At 32.5% G+C, this 17009-nt stretch overlaps 1 protein-coding gene across 1 annotated transcript in view; it reads left to right on the top strand.

Moving 5' to 3' along the window:
• The window catches only part of LOC108768486 (spondin-2), a 5926-nt gene extending 4261 nt beyond the window's left edge, over positions 1-1665 (top strand). Inside the window, exons 3-4 of the mRNA XM_018518924.1 lie at positions 383-562; positions 1609-1665. Coding sequence (XP_018374426.1) covers positions 383-562; positions 1609-1665 — 237 coding nt within the window. The remainder of the gene's footprint in view (positions 1-382; positions 563-1608) is intronic.
• Positions 1666-17009: the final 15344 nt, after the last annotated feature.

Here is a 17009-nt window from a genome sequence, read left to right on the forward strand (position 1 = left end):
TTTTTTTTCGATTTTCTCTGAAACAGAGCAAAAACGAGCATATGTCTATAGGACTTTTTTTCTTAGTTTTTTACCCCTCTACACGCTCCCGAAGTTTTGCCATTTAATTTGGAAACACCCTGTATATTACTTGTTCAATTATTCAGCCATTGAATAAAATATATTTCGGGCAATCGCTACGGCTGTATAATGTTACGAAATATGTATACAGAATGTAAATCGCCCCCGGAAAGTCAGATGTCTGAGTATTACTGGTCACAAAATATAATTTATGCGTCTATCTCCGCGAATATTGCTGCGCACTCTGTCATTTTGCTAAAATCCACGAATGCTCGGAAAATGCGTCCGTTTGAACCACCTTCCACTATTCCTTTTTCAACAGCTCGACCCGCTGGATGGGGGCACGGATAACGGCTTCACATTCACGGCTGCCAACTGGCCGACGCAGCCCCAAGGAATCGCTTACAGGATCACATCCCGATATCCGGCACATCCCGCGGGAAGCTTCTATTATCCGAATCTACCTCGTCTGCCGCCGATAGCTACCCTCACATTTACCAAGGTACATATCTCATATCCTCGTACATGTGCGGTCCTTTATTTTCTTCACATTAATTCATCGTGTGAAATAAATTGATTAACTCAGTAAAAATGAAATTTTTACATAAAACCCATCTTTGCGGCATTAATTACTTCGAAACAGTACAAAAATCGGAAATTTTTCTACTCGTATGTAGAATAGTAAAAAGGTAATAAGATGAATGAATCTCGTACGAAAATTACTTTAAAATAATTTTATTTTCCAAGATATTAGGAATATGTAAATTACATAACTGTCCTTTCTGTGGCTTGATAATATCTCATTCTTTTATGCATTTAATGCTTCGATTTCATGAGAGCTCTTTTGTCGTTTGGTAAAATAGCCGTGCAGCAGCAGCCCATTAAAAGAACATTGAGCTTCAGTAATAGCCATTAATTTATTTCCCCGGTATTGATACGCTACGTAATAAATGTCCTGACAATATCAGTTTCAACATAAAACTGATTAATTGCATTCGCTGTTTAAACAATCTAATAATTCTTCTTGCTCGATAATATGGTTTCGATAATACAATACAAGACTGGGCATTATTTTATTGTGCCAATTATCATATATCGAATAAGAGATATATTATTGAAATTATACGTTTTCGTTGATCTTCGTAAATTGGAGGACAAGCAGACAAAATACACTTTAAATATTCTTCTGGAAAAAACTATATTTCGCCTCCGACAAATTTGTTCCCAAATGCAATTGCTGAATTGTTTTATATCCTTTTCCTCACTGCTAACATTAAATACATTTTCGACGCGCAAGAAGAGTGGTTCGACTCAACGCAAATATTTGTTTTCCGAAGCCATGCGAACAGGTTCGCTCTCCTTCACCTGCAAACATCGAACCTATCTTGGTGAGACTATCTTCTTCGCTTCATTGTCAAACTGATATTTTTACAATTTTTTTATCAGAGAGTCAATTAAGTATTTTATGACAAAGATTATTTTAAAAAGTTTATATGATTTTATCATGAAGAAAATCTTACAAATACTTTAAACATAAATTTTAAATAGATAAAAATGTATGATTTTAACGATCCTTCACTGAACAGAGATAAATCGGATAATTAGTGAAGTCTTAAAATTAAATTATCGCTTCAAGCTAAGACTATTTTAATAATAATATCGAGAAGATTACACATCATTCGAACATGAATAATTTAATTGATCTCAAAGATTCTCAGACCTTTTAAAATCTTTTTTCTAACCACAGCATGGTACTCGCGGTAACGAAATTCAAGGAGCAACGACTCATATTAACTCGCTAATTATCTTTGCCTACAGTCCATCCTATCGCCCTGCTTCACTGACTCCACTTCATCCACCTCTCTGCTTTCGACCTCTCTTTGACTCGTGTCACCTCTACTTCCGCTTTCCTATAGGGCAAAGGGATGACTCGCCTACTAAATTCCTCCCCTTACTCGGCCTCACTTACCACTTAATTACCAAACTTCTGTCGCTAATCCAATATATATCCTCTCGCAGCTCGTTCTCTCTCACCATTTTCTCACCAACCTACCTTTCCTTCTTTGACTTTTGAGCGTTTATGATAACGTTATCTACACTTGCTAATGCTTCCAACAGATTTGTCAATCCATTTTACATAAAGGTAGAATAAAAGATAATTTACACAACGTAAAATAATAAAAATATAATTCAATTCAATTAAATGTAAATTTTAAAATGTAATATCTTACTATTAATGAATTTTAATTAATCCAGTGTATATTTTTCTTATTCTTGATATTTAATACTGCTCTTAAAATATAATATTGATGTAAATATACTATCTTAAGAGTTCCAAATTTTGTTTAAATAATCTGAATCGTTATTTGTCACATACAGTCTTTGCGGTTTATACAATTACCGTAATATATGCGTCATTTTATTTCTCTCGCAAAGCATTTTCACGAGTAGCTATCAAGAGCCAGTTTCAACCTCCCCGAGAAGGAGAGTTGCTCGCAGCTGCGCTTGCGACCCCACTGTTTCCATTAAACTTCACGCTTCCGGAACTCCATTAAACTGAAAATCAGACCGCCTAATGTAATGCCCATTTCGTACAACAACGCGCCCATTATCGCCCCAAAGTGTCCGGCTTCGCGAAATCGAGAACGTTTGTTTACGCCACTTGGCTTGTTGAAAACTTTGAATAATGGAGGCATGATCGGGTGTAGAAATAAAAGTTAGTGAATAGATTGTATGATCACGTACATTATTGCACGAGACATGTTCGCAATACGAACGACAGCTGAATAATAAATTTAGTAATTCTACCTTTATTTATAATATATGTATATTTATACGTATATATAAAAAATCGTGTAATTATAGTAATAATATATATATATACAATAAAATTTATAATAATTTAACTGATAATTTAATTAATAATTATTTATTAATTTAAGAAATTGTGGAAGCTCATAAACTCCCTAAAACATCCAACGATTTTAACGTGCCAAAATTTATTATATTATGGAAGGCAAGTTCCCAAAATTACATTTGCAGCGGAAGATGCGGTACGGCATAGCATACCTACGTCCGCGAAAAGACTAAAATATTTAGTCCTTAAATAGAAAGAAGGAAGTTACTAAGGCGAAAAAGGAAAATTTAATTTAAAAATTACAATATAACAGATTTAATCCGGAATTTTCTCGGGAAATTTTCTTAGGATGGCATATTTACATGCTAACCCAATTATACCGAACAAAATAAAATCATAATTTAAAATTAATTTCGTGAAAGTTCACAGTAAATGCTATCCTCAAGTGGCAAAATATACACCAATATCTCTCGAGTATATGCAATTAAAGATTCAATCTATATTATAATTTCTCACAATTATAATATGCATACTACACAAAGTACAGATGACATTTGAAGTGTATTAAGTATAACAACACATTAATGAGAGAACGGAATGCAATAGATAGCGTAATGAGAGGCGCGGAAACTGAAAAGGGATTTTTACATCGATAACAAGTAGAAAATGGTATAAATAAAAAATTGAAAATGAGCAAGATCTCCAGCAGCAGCATACTTGACGCGCCCGTCTTGTTTATAATTCGATTCATGCAAATAATTCAATAAATATTTTATTATAATTATAAACTATTTTTCGCAAATTAAAGAAATTTTATATATATTCAAATTGTTATTATAGTATTGATATATTTCATATTTAACAAGTGCACATACAAATATTTTTCTATGAGCTAAAGAAAAATTTTTAATCCTTAATTTTTTTTATTGTAGTAATAGTATTTGAAATTTATTACAGTAACGTTAGCAGTTATTGTTCGACATAATATTATTGTCTTTAATTATCCTTGATTCTCATGAAAATAGAAGTCTAAATATTATATTTCTTAATAAAACTTTTTGGAAACAATGCATGACTCATTTGCGGATTAGGGACTTTATTATTAAACAAGAAAAATACAATTGAGCGCTCGAAATATTCATAAATAAATGAAAAAATGAAAAAACAATATACTTAATTTCAGGCAATTGAGAGCTTAAAAAATCGCAGTTAGATTGTGCGTGTAACCAGCAACATATACTTCGTTCTTATTACATCACCTCCCAAGTATTACAGCAAATTATTTGTCGAACGTTTCGGCTTCATTTAAGCTATCATCAGCGCTGTCATATAACCTCCGTGCTTGCATGACGTATCAACAAAAAGAAAGCAGCCAAAGGAGCCCCTTCAACTCCAAATTTTGAGACGCATCTTATCCCATCGAATGGTCAATCAAGTAAGAACGACTGCCAACTTTTATCACACATAAACGCAACAGCAGAACAACTTATTTGGAGAACTGTCCCCCAGTAGATACAGAGTGAAAAAAACTCATTTTTTTTGTACTTTGTATCTACTGGGGGACAGTTCTCCAAATAAGTTGTTCTGCTGTTGCGTTTATGTGTGATAAAAGTTGGCAGTTGTTCTTACTTGATTGACCATTCGATGGGATAAGATGCGTCTCAAAATTTAGAGTTGAAAGGGCTCTTTTGGCTGCTTTCTTTTTGTTGATACGTAATGCAAGCACGGAGGTTATATGACAGCGCTGATGATGGCTTAAATGAAGCGGAAACGTTCGACAAATAATTTACTGTAATACTTGGGAGGTGATGTAATAAGAATGGAATATATGTTGCTGATTACACGCACAATCTAACTGCGGTTTTTTAAGCTCTCAATTGCCCGAAATTAAATATATTGTTTTTTCATTTTTTCATTTATTTGTGGACTTTATTATCAAATAGATTTAAAAGCGAGTTATACGTGATTCTCTTTTGTTTGGGACTCATGTATTCCTTGTAACATATTTCGAAATTACATTGTCTATGTGCTAATATCCTTTCCTAAGTAGAATGAATTAGAATGAATTATACTATAACATTAATTTTATTAAAATGTTTAAAATTTTATTAAATCGTAATTAATTTTAATTGTCATTGATATCTACGTACTATTGACAAGTCAGGATGCGAACGACTGTCTTAGCAATTTTTATTTTAAATTACGATTATAAACAAGACGGGCGCGTCAAGTATGCTGCTGCTGGAGATCTTGCCCATTTTCGATTTTTATTTCTACAATTTTCTACTTGTTATCGATGTAAAAATCCCTTTTCAGTTTCCGCGCCTCTCATTACGCTATCTATTGCATTTCGTTCTCTCATTAATGTGTTGTTCTACTTAATACACTTCAAATGTCATCTGTACTTTGTGTAGTATGTATATTATAATTGTGAGAAATTATTTCATACAACACTGACGTAAAGGATATCGAAAAGACGTCTATATCATAAGAAAGCCTTCAAGATGCCATTCGGAGAATTGTGTACTACGGAACTTTTCAAACAGAGATACTTGAAATATTATTTTGATTTCACTTCTTTTTTTATGGCATTATTTTTGGTATCTTTTTTCTGCAAAATATACTTGACGCCTTTTTTTACATTTTTAATAAAAAAAAGTTTAAAGCCCTTTCCGATAGATTTTACGAATTTTTGCTAAGTATTATTTTCATTATCATTTTCATATATTTACAAAATTGTTTTATTATGTAAAGATATTGCAAAATATACTTGATGTCTTTTTTTTACATTTTTAATGTCTTCCGGTTGATTATCATTTTCTAGCTTAATTAACAAATACCAGTATATAATTTCCCATACAGCACCAATAGTTGCAGAAAACTTTAAGTAAGGTTTCAAAATCCTTTCGACCTTTCACATATCATGTGTAACAATTCTGAAAGAATTTTGCAATATGTCATATGAAATGTTGCAACAGAAATGTTTCTGAAATAGTTTACATGAACATAATTTTGCAAAACTTTCAGTTGAATTATCTCTGAAACATTTCATATGAAATGAAATTGCAAGCCTTGCAATTGAGCGGTTTCTGAAATCTTTCATATACAGTAAATTTTAAATGTTTCAGTTGAGTTATGTCTGAAATATTTCATATGCAATCGATTTGCAAACCTTTCAGTTAAATTATTTCTGAAATCTTTCACATGCAATGAGTTTGAAAACTTTCAATTGAGTTATCTCTGAAACATTTCATATGCAATGGTTTTGCAAACCTTTCAATTAAATTATTTCTGAAATTTTTCACATGCAATGAGTTTGAAAACTTTCAATTGAGTTATCTCTGAAACATTTCATATGAAATCGTTTTGCAAACTTTTCAGTTAAGTTATTTCTGAAATCTTTTATATGCAATAAATTTGAAACCTTTCAATTGAGTTATCTCTGAATCATTTCACATAAAATTTTTTGCAAATCTTTCAGAGTTTAGTCGTTTTTAACATCTTTCATATGCAATAAATTTAGAAACAATATATACGGTCTCACATGTACGGTCTAAAAATAAAGATATTGTAATTTACAATACAGCATTGATAGTTGCAGAGAACTTTCAGTAAAGTTTCAAAATCATTTCGACCTTTCACATTTCATGTGTAACAATTCTGAAAGAATTTTGTAATATGTCACATGAAATGTTGCAACAGTAATATTTCTGAAATTGTTCATATGAACATAATTTTACGAAACTTTCAGTTGAGTTATCTCTATAACATTTCATATGAAATCGTTTTGCAAACCTTTCAGTTAAGTTATTTCTGAAATCTTTCACATGCAACAAATTACACATCTCCAATAAGTTATTTCTGAAATCTTTCCCATGCAACAAATTACACATCTCCACCGACAGAGGGCTTCGGCGAAGAGCATTTACTCGTAAATAAGAATCACCTGAGCGAAAATATAAGGAGCGCAGCATTTCGCCTGTAAAGTGAATCCCAAATTTGGGCTCCAAGATGAAAGCATACCCATACAGCACAGAAACATTTCAGAAAGATCTCCGAAATGTTTAAACTGAAAAATGAAACATTTTAGAAATGTTGCGAAATATTTCTGCAAGATCTCTGAAAGATCTCTGAAAGATCAAAATGTCCGCGATTCTTCCACATGAAATCTTCCAGAAATATGTCTGAAAGGTCTGAAATATATCTGCAACCTTTCTGCAATATATGCGAAATGGTTTCAAATGTATTTCTGAAAGATTTTAGAAATACATTTGAAACCATTTCGCATATATTGCAGAAAGGTTGCAGATATATTTCAGACCTTTCAGACATATTTCTGGAAGATTTCATGTGGAAGAATCGCGGACATTTTGACCTTTCAGAGATCTTTCAGAGATCTTGCAGAAATATTTTGCAACATTTCTGAAATGTTTCATTTTTCAGTTGAAACATTTCGGAGATCTTTCTGAAATGTTTCTGTGCTGTATGGGTTCGTTTTCGTGCAATCCCCTTTTGTTAAATATTAAATTATAAATAAATGAATGTTGTTTGATATAAATCGTTATTTCATTATAATTTCCTAGATTAACAAATTAAATAAGCAGCTCATTTAATGACAATTAAAGAGAAATGAATTGTAAAATGTAAAAAACGTGTACAAAATACATAAAATACACTATATTAAATTTGACATATAACAATCTATGAATCGTAGCGATAGTAATAAATTAACTCATGATCTAATATAATATAAATATGTAAGTTCCTAACATGTGGACTTTTTGATAGTCCCGCTATAAGATAGATATTCGCATGATTGACTATCATGAAGCGAGCATAAAGACTAATAATTCAAATTTAAATTCTCGTTACAAATTCGTTAAAAATTAAAATTCTCAAATGTATAAACGGACAAATTGAACAAAATTAACATTAGTCATATCGAATATAAAAACAATACGTTTCGACCTATACATGAGGTCATTTTCAATTGTGAAACAGAAACACTTATAACTAGACTGCGGAACTTTATGCAAAATACTTAACTGAATATTAACTATCGGACAGTTTTAGCAGTCAATCGTTGTTCGTTAAAGAGTTATTAAAAGGTGAAGTATTATAAAAAGATTGAGATTGCCATCTGTAAATTTACAAAATTGCAAAATATGCATTTTATGCAAAACATTCAGTTAAATATTTTGCATAAAGTTCCGCAGTCTACTTATAACATTTAAATTCCGATACCAACATCTGTCTTCGTTGTAAAATGAGTTTGTGTGAACATCAGAAAGAAGTTGTCTTGGTTACCACGTGTGTTGGTCCATGGATGTTAAAGACCATAGGTTCTTTTGATATAACAATACATTTTTCGGGTACATCAAAACAGTATATCTTGAGTTTTTCATCTTTAACTCTATTCCCAACAACTATCAGTTAGTCAAAACTATTAACATACTAAATAAAAACAATAGATCAGAACACAATCAGTCATGTATGAGGCTGAAGCTAGCAGACGGACTTAGCAGACGGCCGCGCGCGCGCAGCGCTCGAGCAGCGGTGCTCAATAATGATTACTATTACATCATATATTGAGCATAATACACCCAATAAGCGCATTATTTCAAAACAATCGTTATGTCACATGAAAACAGTGTTACAAAATGATAATTCAGTTTGAACAATAAAAATACGATAAATAAATAGTATATATGATTTCCGAGACTTTCATAATATATTCGAGAAATATGATAGATTTTGGAAATCGATTAATAACTTTTCTTCTAAGAGGGGCTTTTTTATAACTTTGCACACACGTTCTACACAATATTAGGAGATTATTTGCATAGTTTAAAAAAAAGGCCCCTCTTAGAAAAAAAAGTTATAAACAAATTAAGTCAGCAGATAGACGGAAACTCTTATTCTTCGAATATAATTTATAATAACTTTTTTTCTACGTGGGGCCTTTTTTTATAACTGTACCGACGACTTCCTACTATCATCCAGAGTATATCTGCAAAGTATAAAAAAAAGGCCCTTCTCTGAAAAAAGTTATTATAAATTATATTCGAAGAATGAGAATTTCCGTCAACACTATCAAACAAGAAATAAGTAGACTAACACAAATCTAACCGCTATAATAAATTCATCTTCTGTGAGTTTTGTTTTTCTAGTTTAATTATTATAAAAAATTTCAGCTTATAATTTCATTCTGTCTGATCTTCATATTAATCAATCTTTATCAATTTACTCATGCTCTCATTCGAACATATATAAATATTCATACACATATATAATTATGTATGAGATATATCCATGTTTATATATCCTTCTTTAGTTTGTAAAATTACTTTTTAGTATACTAAAAATAATAATAATAATGAGAATTTTTGAAAAATATAAAAGAATTGCTCATATATATTGTAGTTGCATGTAAAATTATATACATATAATGAGTGAGTAAATTTTTTTACATTTATCCAAACTTGATTTTTTCTAAAACAAACAATGCGAAAATAGTCCCATTAACTATTTTTCATGTTTTCTCAATATTATTATTATTTTTAGTACACTAAAATTGACTAAAAAGTAATTTTACAAAAGAAAGATGTATGGACATATTTTATGTATAATTATTTATGATTATGAATATTCATGCGTGTTTATATATGTTTATACATATATTTACACATATTAATGTTTAAAAAATTTGTTACTGGGAAGTAAATAGATAACATAGATGAGTAGATAGATAACGTAGACAGGTGATAAATATCATAAATAGCCAAATAAAAATAAATAAAAGTAAATAGGTGAATAGGTGAAACATTGGAAGATGGATAGATAACATCGATAGGTGAATAGATAATATAGATATATAAGTAAATTGTAAATAAATAAAATAATGTATACAGACAGATGAAATGTAGAAGAATTAGGAAAGATATGGAGAAACGATGCGAAGAAGTACAGAACAAATGCGAAAGAGATGTAAAAGAAATGTAGAAGTGGTGCGGAAAAGATGCGGAAAAAGTGCAAAAGAGTTGCGGAAACGGTAAGACTTAAATGCGGAGAGTTGCAGAAGAAATGCGAAATTAATACGGGAGAGGTGTGAGAGAGATGTGGTACTGTTGTAGAAAAAGTGCAGAAAAAGTACATGAAAGATGTGGAAGAGATGCCAGAAGGACGCGAGAGAGATGCGAAAAAAAGTGCAGAAGAGGTGCAGCAAAAGTTCAGAAAAGATGTAGAACAAGTGTAGAAAAAGTGCAGAAAAAGTGCAGAAAATAAGTGTAAAAAAAGTGTAGAAGAGGTGTAGAAAAGATTCAGAAAAAGTGTAGAAAGTGTTGAAAAAAGGTGTAGTAAAAGGGGATAAAATTTAGCGAAGACGACGACGACGACGTATCTGAATGAATAAAAGACATAAATTGGGCTGCAAAATACGTGCACATATTCATATCTACGCTACAAGTACCCTTACTGACATGATCGTTATCTCATTTTAGTTGTAAAAATCTATATTCTTCCCCAATATATGCATTTTTTAATAACATTAATTTGTTTAAACAAAACAATAATTTTTAATTATAGCAAAGAAGAAACAAAAAAATTAGTTTAATGAAATTATTTAACTTAACAAGTTAAAAGTTAAACGACTTCTTTAATTAATACATAATATTATTTTAATTAATTTTTTAATTAATACACAATATTTTTAGTTGTGTGTAAAAAAAATTAGTGCTAGTCATAAGTTGCTTTGGGAGGATCGCCTTCCCAGTTGCTTTACCTACACTGATTCTCAGATAATTCTCACTTATGACGTCATAACTCAGTTGAATACGCGTTTCTTTTGCATTCTGACAAGTGAGATTCAACTGAGTATTTACCTACAATCCGCACAAGATCGAAACTGCTTTAGTGAGTCTCGTAAAATCAATCCAAAGTGGGGTCATGAACCTATGTTGACATGTGATAACTTTTTACAAAAGTAAACAAGTAGTGACGTCATAATCTGAGTATAAAATACTCAGCTCACTTTAAATTCAGTTTCACTTGCTATATAGCTATTTTCCTACTGGAAAATAGCTATATAGTCTATTGAAGATGGGTAATTGTGCGCATTTCAAACCGCCTGCGCACAGTTACCCGCCACGATCTGACTCTATATGAATTACGATTACTTCAATACCAGTTAACCAAATTTAATAAATAACGGGTCGAAAGGCCCATATAGTAATGTACTTTAATAACGTATGCAACTTTAAACCAATAAATTAAAAATACGGACTTACCACCTTATTTTCTGAACGCTGAAATAACAAGCAAATGTATGTTTTCACTTTTTTATCTTTCACTGTTTATCAATGTACTTACTACATATCTTTTGTGGTTATAACTTAAGAGGACGACCTCCTGCGTAAAAATTTCATCACGGCGATATCTCCATCTATCGGCAAAGTACCAAACCAGGATGCGCACAATTACCCGCTGCGCACAATTCGCCCACTTTCCCCTATATATTATGTCCATTTGACCTTGCGTGGCGTCTTCAAGGTCAGGTCAAGGTCAGATCAATTTTTTTAAATTTTAAAAACACCTTATTTTTTATTGCATATTCTTATAGCACATCTCGAGAGCTTTCCAAAACGCTATAATAAAATATTTGTTCATGAAATACTTTTAGAGTTATAAGGCTTGAAAGTTATAGTACTGCTGGCATTAGCATTACGTAAGGTGTCCTGACCGACGGCTAAAACCTCTTGAATGTCGTTCAGAATCATGTCCTGGATAACATTTGTTAAGATCAAAGTCACTGCAGATTGTTTCTTTTATTTTCATTTTTGCACTGAAAATTGTATGATCAAACGAACCCGCCGGGGGTGGCCGGAGTTTGATCAAGATTATATGAAATGTCTCGTTCGAAGATGATATTATTGTAGTAATGCTTGTCATGCCTACCAACACAACGTTTAGCGCGTAAAATCTTTGAAAAGACGGCGCTTTTCAGCTATCTTGCCCCATCTACAGGCTCTTCATCTTCATATTGTTTTGTGTAACGTGCCTAGAATTATCACGAGGCCTTTTGAAGATGATAGTGGGTATGATAATGGTTCCAACTTTCCTTGGGCTAACTCAAGAAAACATAATAACATTAACAATAATTAACCGAAAGGTAATAAAAAAAGGGGGGGGGGGAACTATCATCTTCGAACGAGACATTTCACATAATCTTGATCAAACTCCACCCGCCCCCGGCGGGCTCGTTCGATCATACAATTATATTACATGTCTCGTTCTCGATGATATTATTGTAGATCTTTAGAGTTTGAGTGATAATTTCCTGTATGTTTTTATACTTTAGCCGTTTAACCCTTTAATATCGCACGCGCAAATTGGTCATTGGGAGATTGAATGGGCCTGTTATAAAATTTAAAGAAAGTTAGTGAACTTGGTGCCCATCCAGCAATGCGTCTTATAGTTGTAATATCTACTCGTTTATGAGCTGCAGAAACTGCTGCGTGTCGTGTACTATATGCTGAAAATTGATTAATATCAATGCCAGCTTTACCCAATAATGATTTAATCCAATGACCAATGGTCTGCGACGATACTGCACCAAAGGGTTTCTTTGTCGCGATAAATAATCTTTTGTTATTATTACCTCTCAATTCCTTAGTATAATCTATATAATCTAAAATTGCAAATGCCACACATAGACCTGGTTTTTCTTTGAAAAAGGGCAAAATTAATTCTGGTTGGAAAACTCCAGGCTTAGAAGTTTTTATACGTTCTGTAATTTTAATACTTATTCCTGTATCAGATCTGGCTATATCATCAATATTTATCAGCGCCAGAGTTTGAAGTCTTTGCGCTGTCGTTAATGCTAACAACGTTGCTACTTTTTCCACTGCCTGCCTTGATTTCAATTGTCTAAGTGGGTGTAACCTTTCAATAAAATTAAGTACTGGAGTAATGTTCCATGTTGTGGCATATTTTGGTTTGGTTGGTCTCTGATTAAACACTCCTTTTAGAAAGCGACCAATCAATCCATTTTTATTAATATTATAAACTGAAATTAAGAAGATTGTAGAACGAGCAGTATTTAAAGTACTATAGCCTGCGCCTTCCTTAAAAAGAATATTTAAAAATTTAATAATCTCTGATATTCTAACATATATCTACTTTTTCCCGTTGGGTAAATTCCAACCACTGTTTTAGACTGCATTCGTATTGTTTCAACGTTGCTTTTGTAATTGAATTAATCATTACATCTACAGCTTCTTCTGATATTCCTTTCTTCAAGAAAGCTGACCTGATAATCTGGCTGCCATTAATGAAAGATGGGACGCTAGAGGATGATTCCTGTCTCTGTAAGGAGATGATAATAGAGAGCTATTAGGCCTAAATATTATAGTGGGTTCAATGAGCAATGATGTAAGAAGAAGGTACCACGGTTGAGTGGACCATAACGGTACTAATATAGTACCTATCGCTTTGTCATTAATTATTTTTCTCAAAGTTCGTAGAATGAGTGCGAAGAGAGGAAACGCATAAAAATTTTCATTTTTCCACGATACAGTGAAAGCGTCAACCGCTTTTGCTTCTGGGTCTGGGAATCTAGAGTAAAATTTTTTACATTTAGCATTCAATCTAGATGCAAACAGATCTACTGAGAAAGAACCAAAGTTTTTCTCTATCTGTTCGAAAATTTTCTGAGAAAGTTCCCATTCGGAATCTATATTAACATTACGTGACGCCCTATCAGCTTCTATATTCTCAGTTGAAGGAATATATGACGCCCTTAACCATATTTTTCTTTCTTCGCACCATTCCCAAATTTTTCTTGACAACTCACTAAGATGTGGGAAAATCGAACACCACCAGCTTTATTTACATAGGCAATAGCTGTATTATTATCTAATCTTAGTAATATTTCGCATTTCGATAATTATGATGCAAAACATTTTATTGCAAAAAATGCCGCTAATAATTCAAGGTAGTTAATATGGTTCTTTCTCTCTTGTCTGTTCTAAAACCCGAAGGCTTTCGAACCATTACAGTAGCAACCCCAACCTGATAGAGAAGAATCAGAGAAAATTTCTATAATATAAACTTGAGTTCTGATTGGGTTTGACCCAATAACTGCATTTAGTTTTCACCAGATAAGATCCTCTACCATAGAATCATTTATCAAAATGTTTCCTTCGTAATCTTCACCATTAAATTTCAATGCTAGGAATTTTTGTCTTTCTAATCGTTTACAGTGAATAAATCCGTAAGCTACAGCTGGGCAGGCTGCTGCCAAAATACCTAAAAATTTTGCAAATTTTCTAATTTTATATGCCTTTCTAATTTTAAATTCGTCTGCCAGTTCTACTATTTGATTTTTCTTTTTATCTGTTAAATTTAGCGAAAATTTAACTGAATTGATAATGAAACCCAAGAATTTACATTCTTGATTCGCAATTAAAGAACTTTTTGAGTAGTTTATAATAAAACCTAGATATTCTAACCAATCGATTGCTTTCCTTATATTTTTTTCACATGTAAATTTTGACTTATGCATGAATAAGAAATCGTCTAAGTATAATATTGAAATTAGTCCTTGCAGCCTCAGTTTATTGATAATGGGTTTCATTATCTTAGTAAATATAAATGGGCTAGTGCATAATCCAAAAGGTAAGCACAAGAATTGAAAAAGTTTTCCTTTGAAATTGAATCTAAGAAATTTTCTATGACCCTTGAATATGGGCACTTGAAAATATGCATCTTTAAGATCTAAGGAGCCTATGAAATCCCCTCGCGATAACAAACTTAATGCTGATCGAATGTCTTCTAATTTAAAATGTGGAGGGTTGATGAATTTATTTAATTTTTTGAGATTAAATATAAAACGATCTGTGCCATCAGGTTTCGGAATAAGGAAAAAGGAGGACACGAATTGTCCATCGCATTCTTTACATTGCTCGATCGCGCCTTTTCTCAAGAGTTCATTAATTTCGAATTGAATTTTTTCTGACTCTTCAAAAGAAAAAAATTTTTTCCTTAGGGGTCGTTTTTTGAACTGGTATTTCGAAAAATGGAATTTTATACCCTTTTAGACAACTTAAAATATACTTGTCTGAGGTAATATTTTTCCATCTATCTGTGAAATAACTGAGACTTCCTGATGGTTTATCTACCCTGGTTACTTCTTCGACGATGACTGGTTCTGAGATGTCTTGGATGAACCCTGAGGGTTTTTGTATGGTCTTGTCTTGAACTTCATTTACCGACGTCTCTGTTGTTGACCCACCTGCCGGTATCCCACAGGTGGGTATTTCGAGTTTCCCTGTTCTCGAAATTTTGATATTTATTTCTGCGGTGTCTTATCCTTGATGTTTGCACAGGCCTTTTCGATTTCTTTTACATCCTTAACCTTATCCTTCAGATTATCTCCACAAAGCCATTCGTTTGAGAACATTGTTTCAACTACTGGCTCTATACCTTTATTTAATTGTGGTGTAATGAATTATTTTCTTGCTATTGACTGTTGATGGAATACATCTGTCAAAATTTGTCCAGCATGGCTTATACAATCTGTAAATATTTCTTCGTCTAATCCTTCCTCTGGGGGATCTAACATCATAGAGACTGCCGCACCCAAAGCCGCTATAGCTGTTCCAACACAGTTTTGTGTGTCTATAAAATATTGATCTCTCTTTTTTGCAATCTCTGAGAGTAATGGAATTATTTCAAAGTTCAGCTTAGGGGCTTCGGTAAACAATTCACCTTTTCTATTGTAAGATTCCAGAATTTCCTTTTTGTTCTTTTCTGGAAGGCCTTTTCTTCCATTTTAACCATATATTTTCAGTTCTGGGTGATATCTAATTTCTTTGAATTTACAATCACTGGGATCCATTCCCAATACTTTCAAGACGCAATCCTTTGTTATTTCTTGTGTTCAGAAATATTTATTAATTCCTCCCCTTCAACTCCAATGTCCGTAATCTCTCTCAGATTCGGATCATTCTCTTTATTTTCCTTGTGATCTAGTAAGAATAAGGAAGTAGGAATTAAAAGGGGGGGGGGGGGGGGACTTAAATTGTGAAATTAATGTTCTTGTTGAACTTGATCACAATGATACCCTAGATAAGTCGTGTGGACTATGGTAAAACCGTGTGGGTAATACCTCTCAACTTTCGTGTGGAAAGATGAGATTTTTAAACGAGCTTGTTTTACTTACCCGTTGTTATGGAAAGGAAGGATTTTTCTTTGTCCTGTATTGTTAAAACTGGAAAACTTCGTTCTTTTTGAACATTTGTCAACTCGCCTATAATCTTTGTTAGGTTATCTATTTGTTTCTATAATCGGCTGAATTTCTCATCGTTTCTACGTTTAGAATGAGAATCCTCTCGAGATCTTGATCTCGATCGCTTCCTCTTTTTGTGTTCCGACATCCTGCTATGTATGGTATGTTCACTAATTCTTGAGAAATATGTGTACAAACGTCTTGATGTATCGGTACAACGAAACAATATGAAGATGAAGGGCCGGTAGATGGGGCAAGATGGCTGAAAAGCGCCATCTTTTTAAAGATTTTACGCGCTAAACGTTGTGTTGGTAGGCATGACAAGCATTACTACAATAATATCATCGAGAACGAGACATGTAATATAATTCATTTTTATGTAAAAATGAAAATAAGAGAAACAATCTTCAATGACCTTGATCTTGACAAATGTTATCCAGGACATGATTTTGAACAGCATTCAAGAGGTTTTAGCCGTCTGTAGGATAATTTGCGAAATGCTAATGTCAACTGTGCTGTAACTTTCGAGCCTTAACTCCAAAAGTACTTCATGAAAAAATATTTTATTACAGTGTTTTGGAAAGCTCTCGAGATGTGCTATAAGAATATGTAATAAAAAATAAGGTGTTTTATTTTAAAAAATTGATCTGATCTTGACCTGACCATGAAGGCGCCACGCAAGGTCAAATGGATATGATCAATAAATAGATCTTTTGGATCCCTACAACTTTTGTCTGAAACACTTTTCTGTAATACTTATATTTTTTATGATATTCAGGTGTCCCGGTACTTTTTCCCCACCCTATA

Source organism: Trachymyrmex cornetzi, unplaced genomic scaffold (assembly GCF_001594075.2).
Source record: "Trachymyrmex cornetzi isolate Tcor2-1 unplaced genomic scaffold, Tcor1.1 scaffold8, whole genome shotgun sequence".
NCBI lineage: Eukaryota > Metazoa > Arthropoda > Insecta > Hymenoptera > Formicidae > Trachymyrmex > Trachymyrmex cornetzi.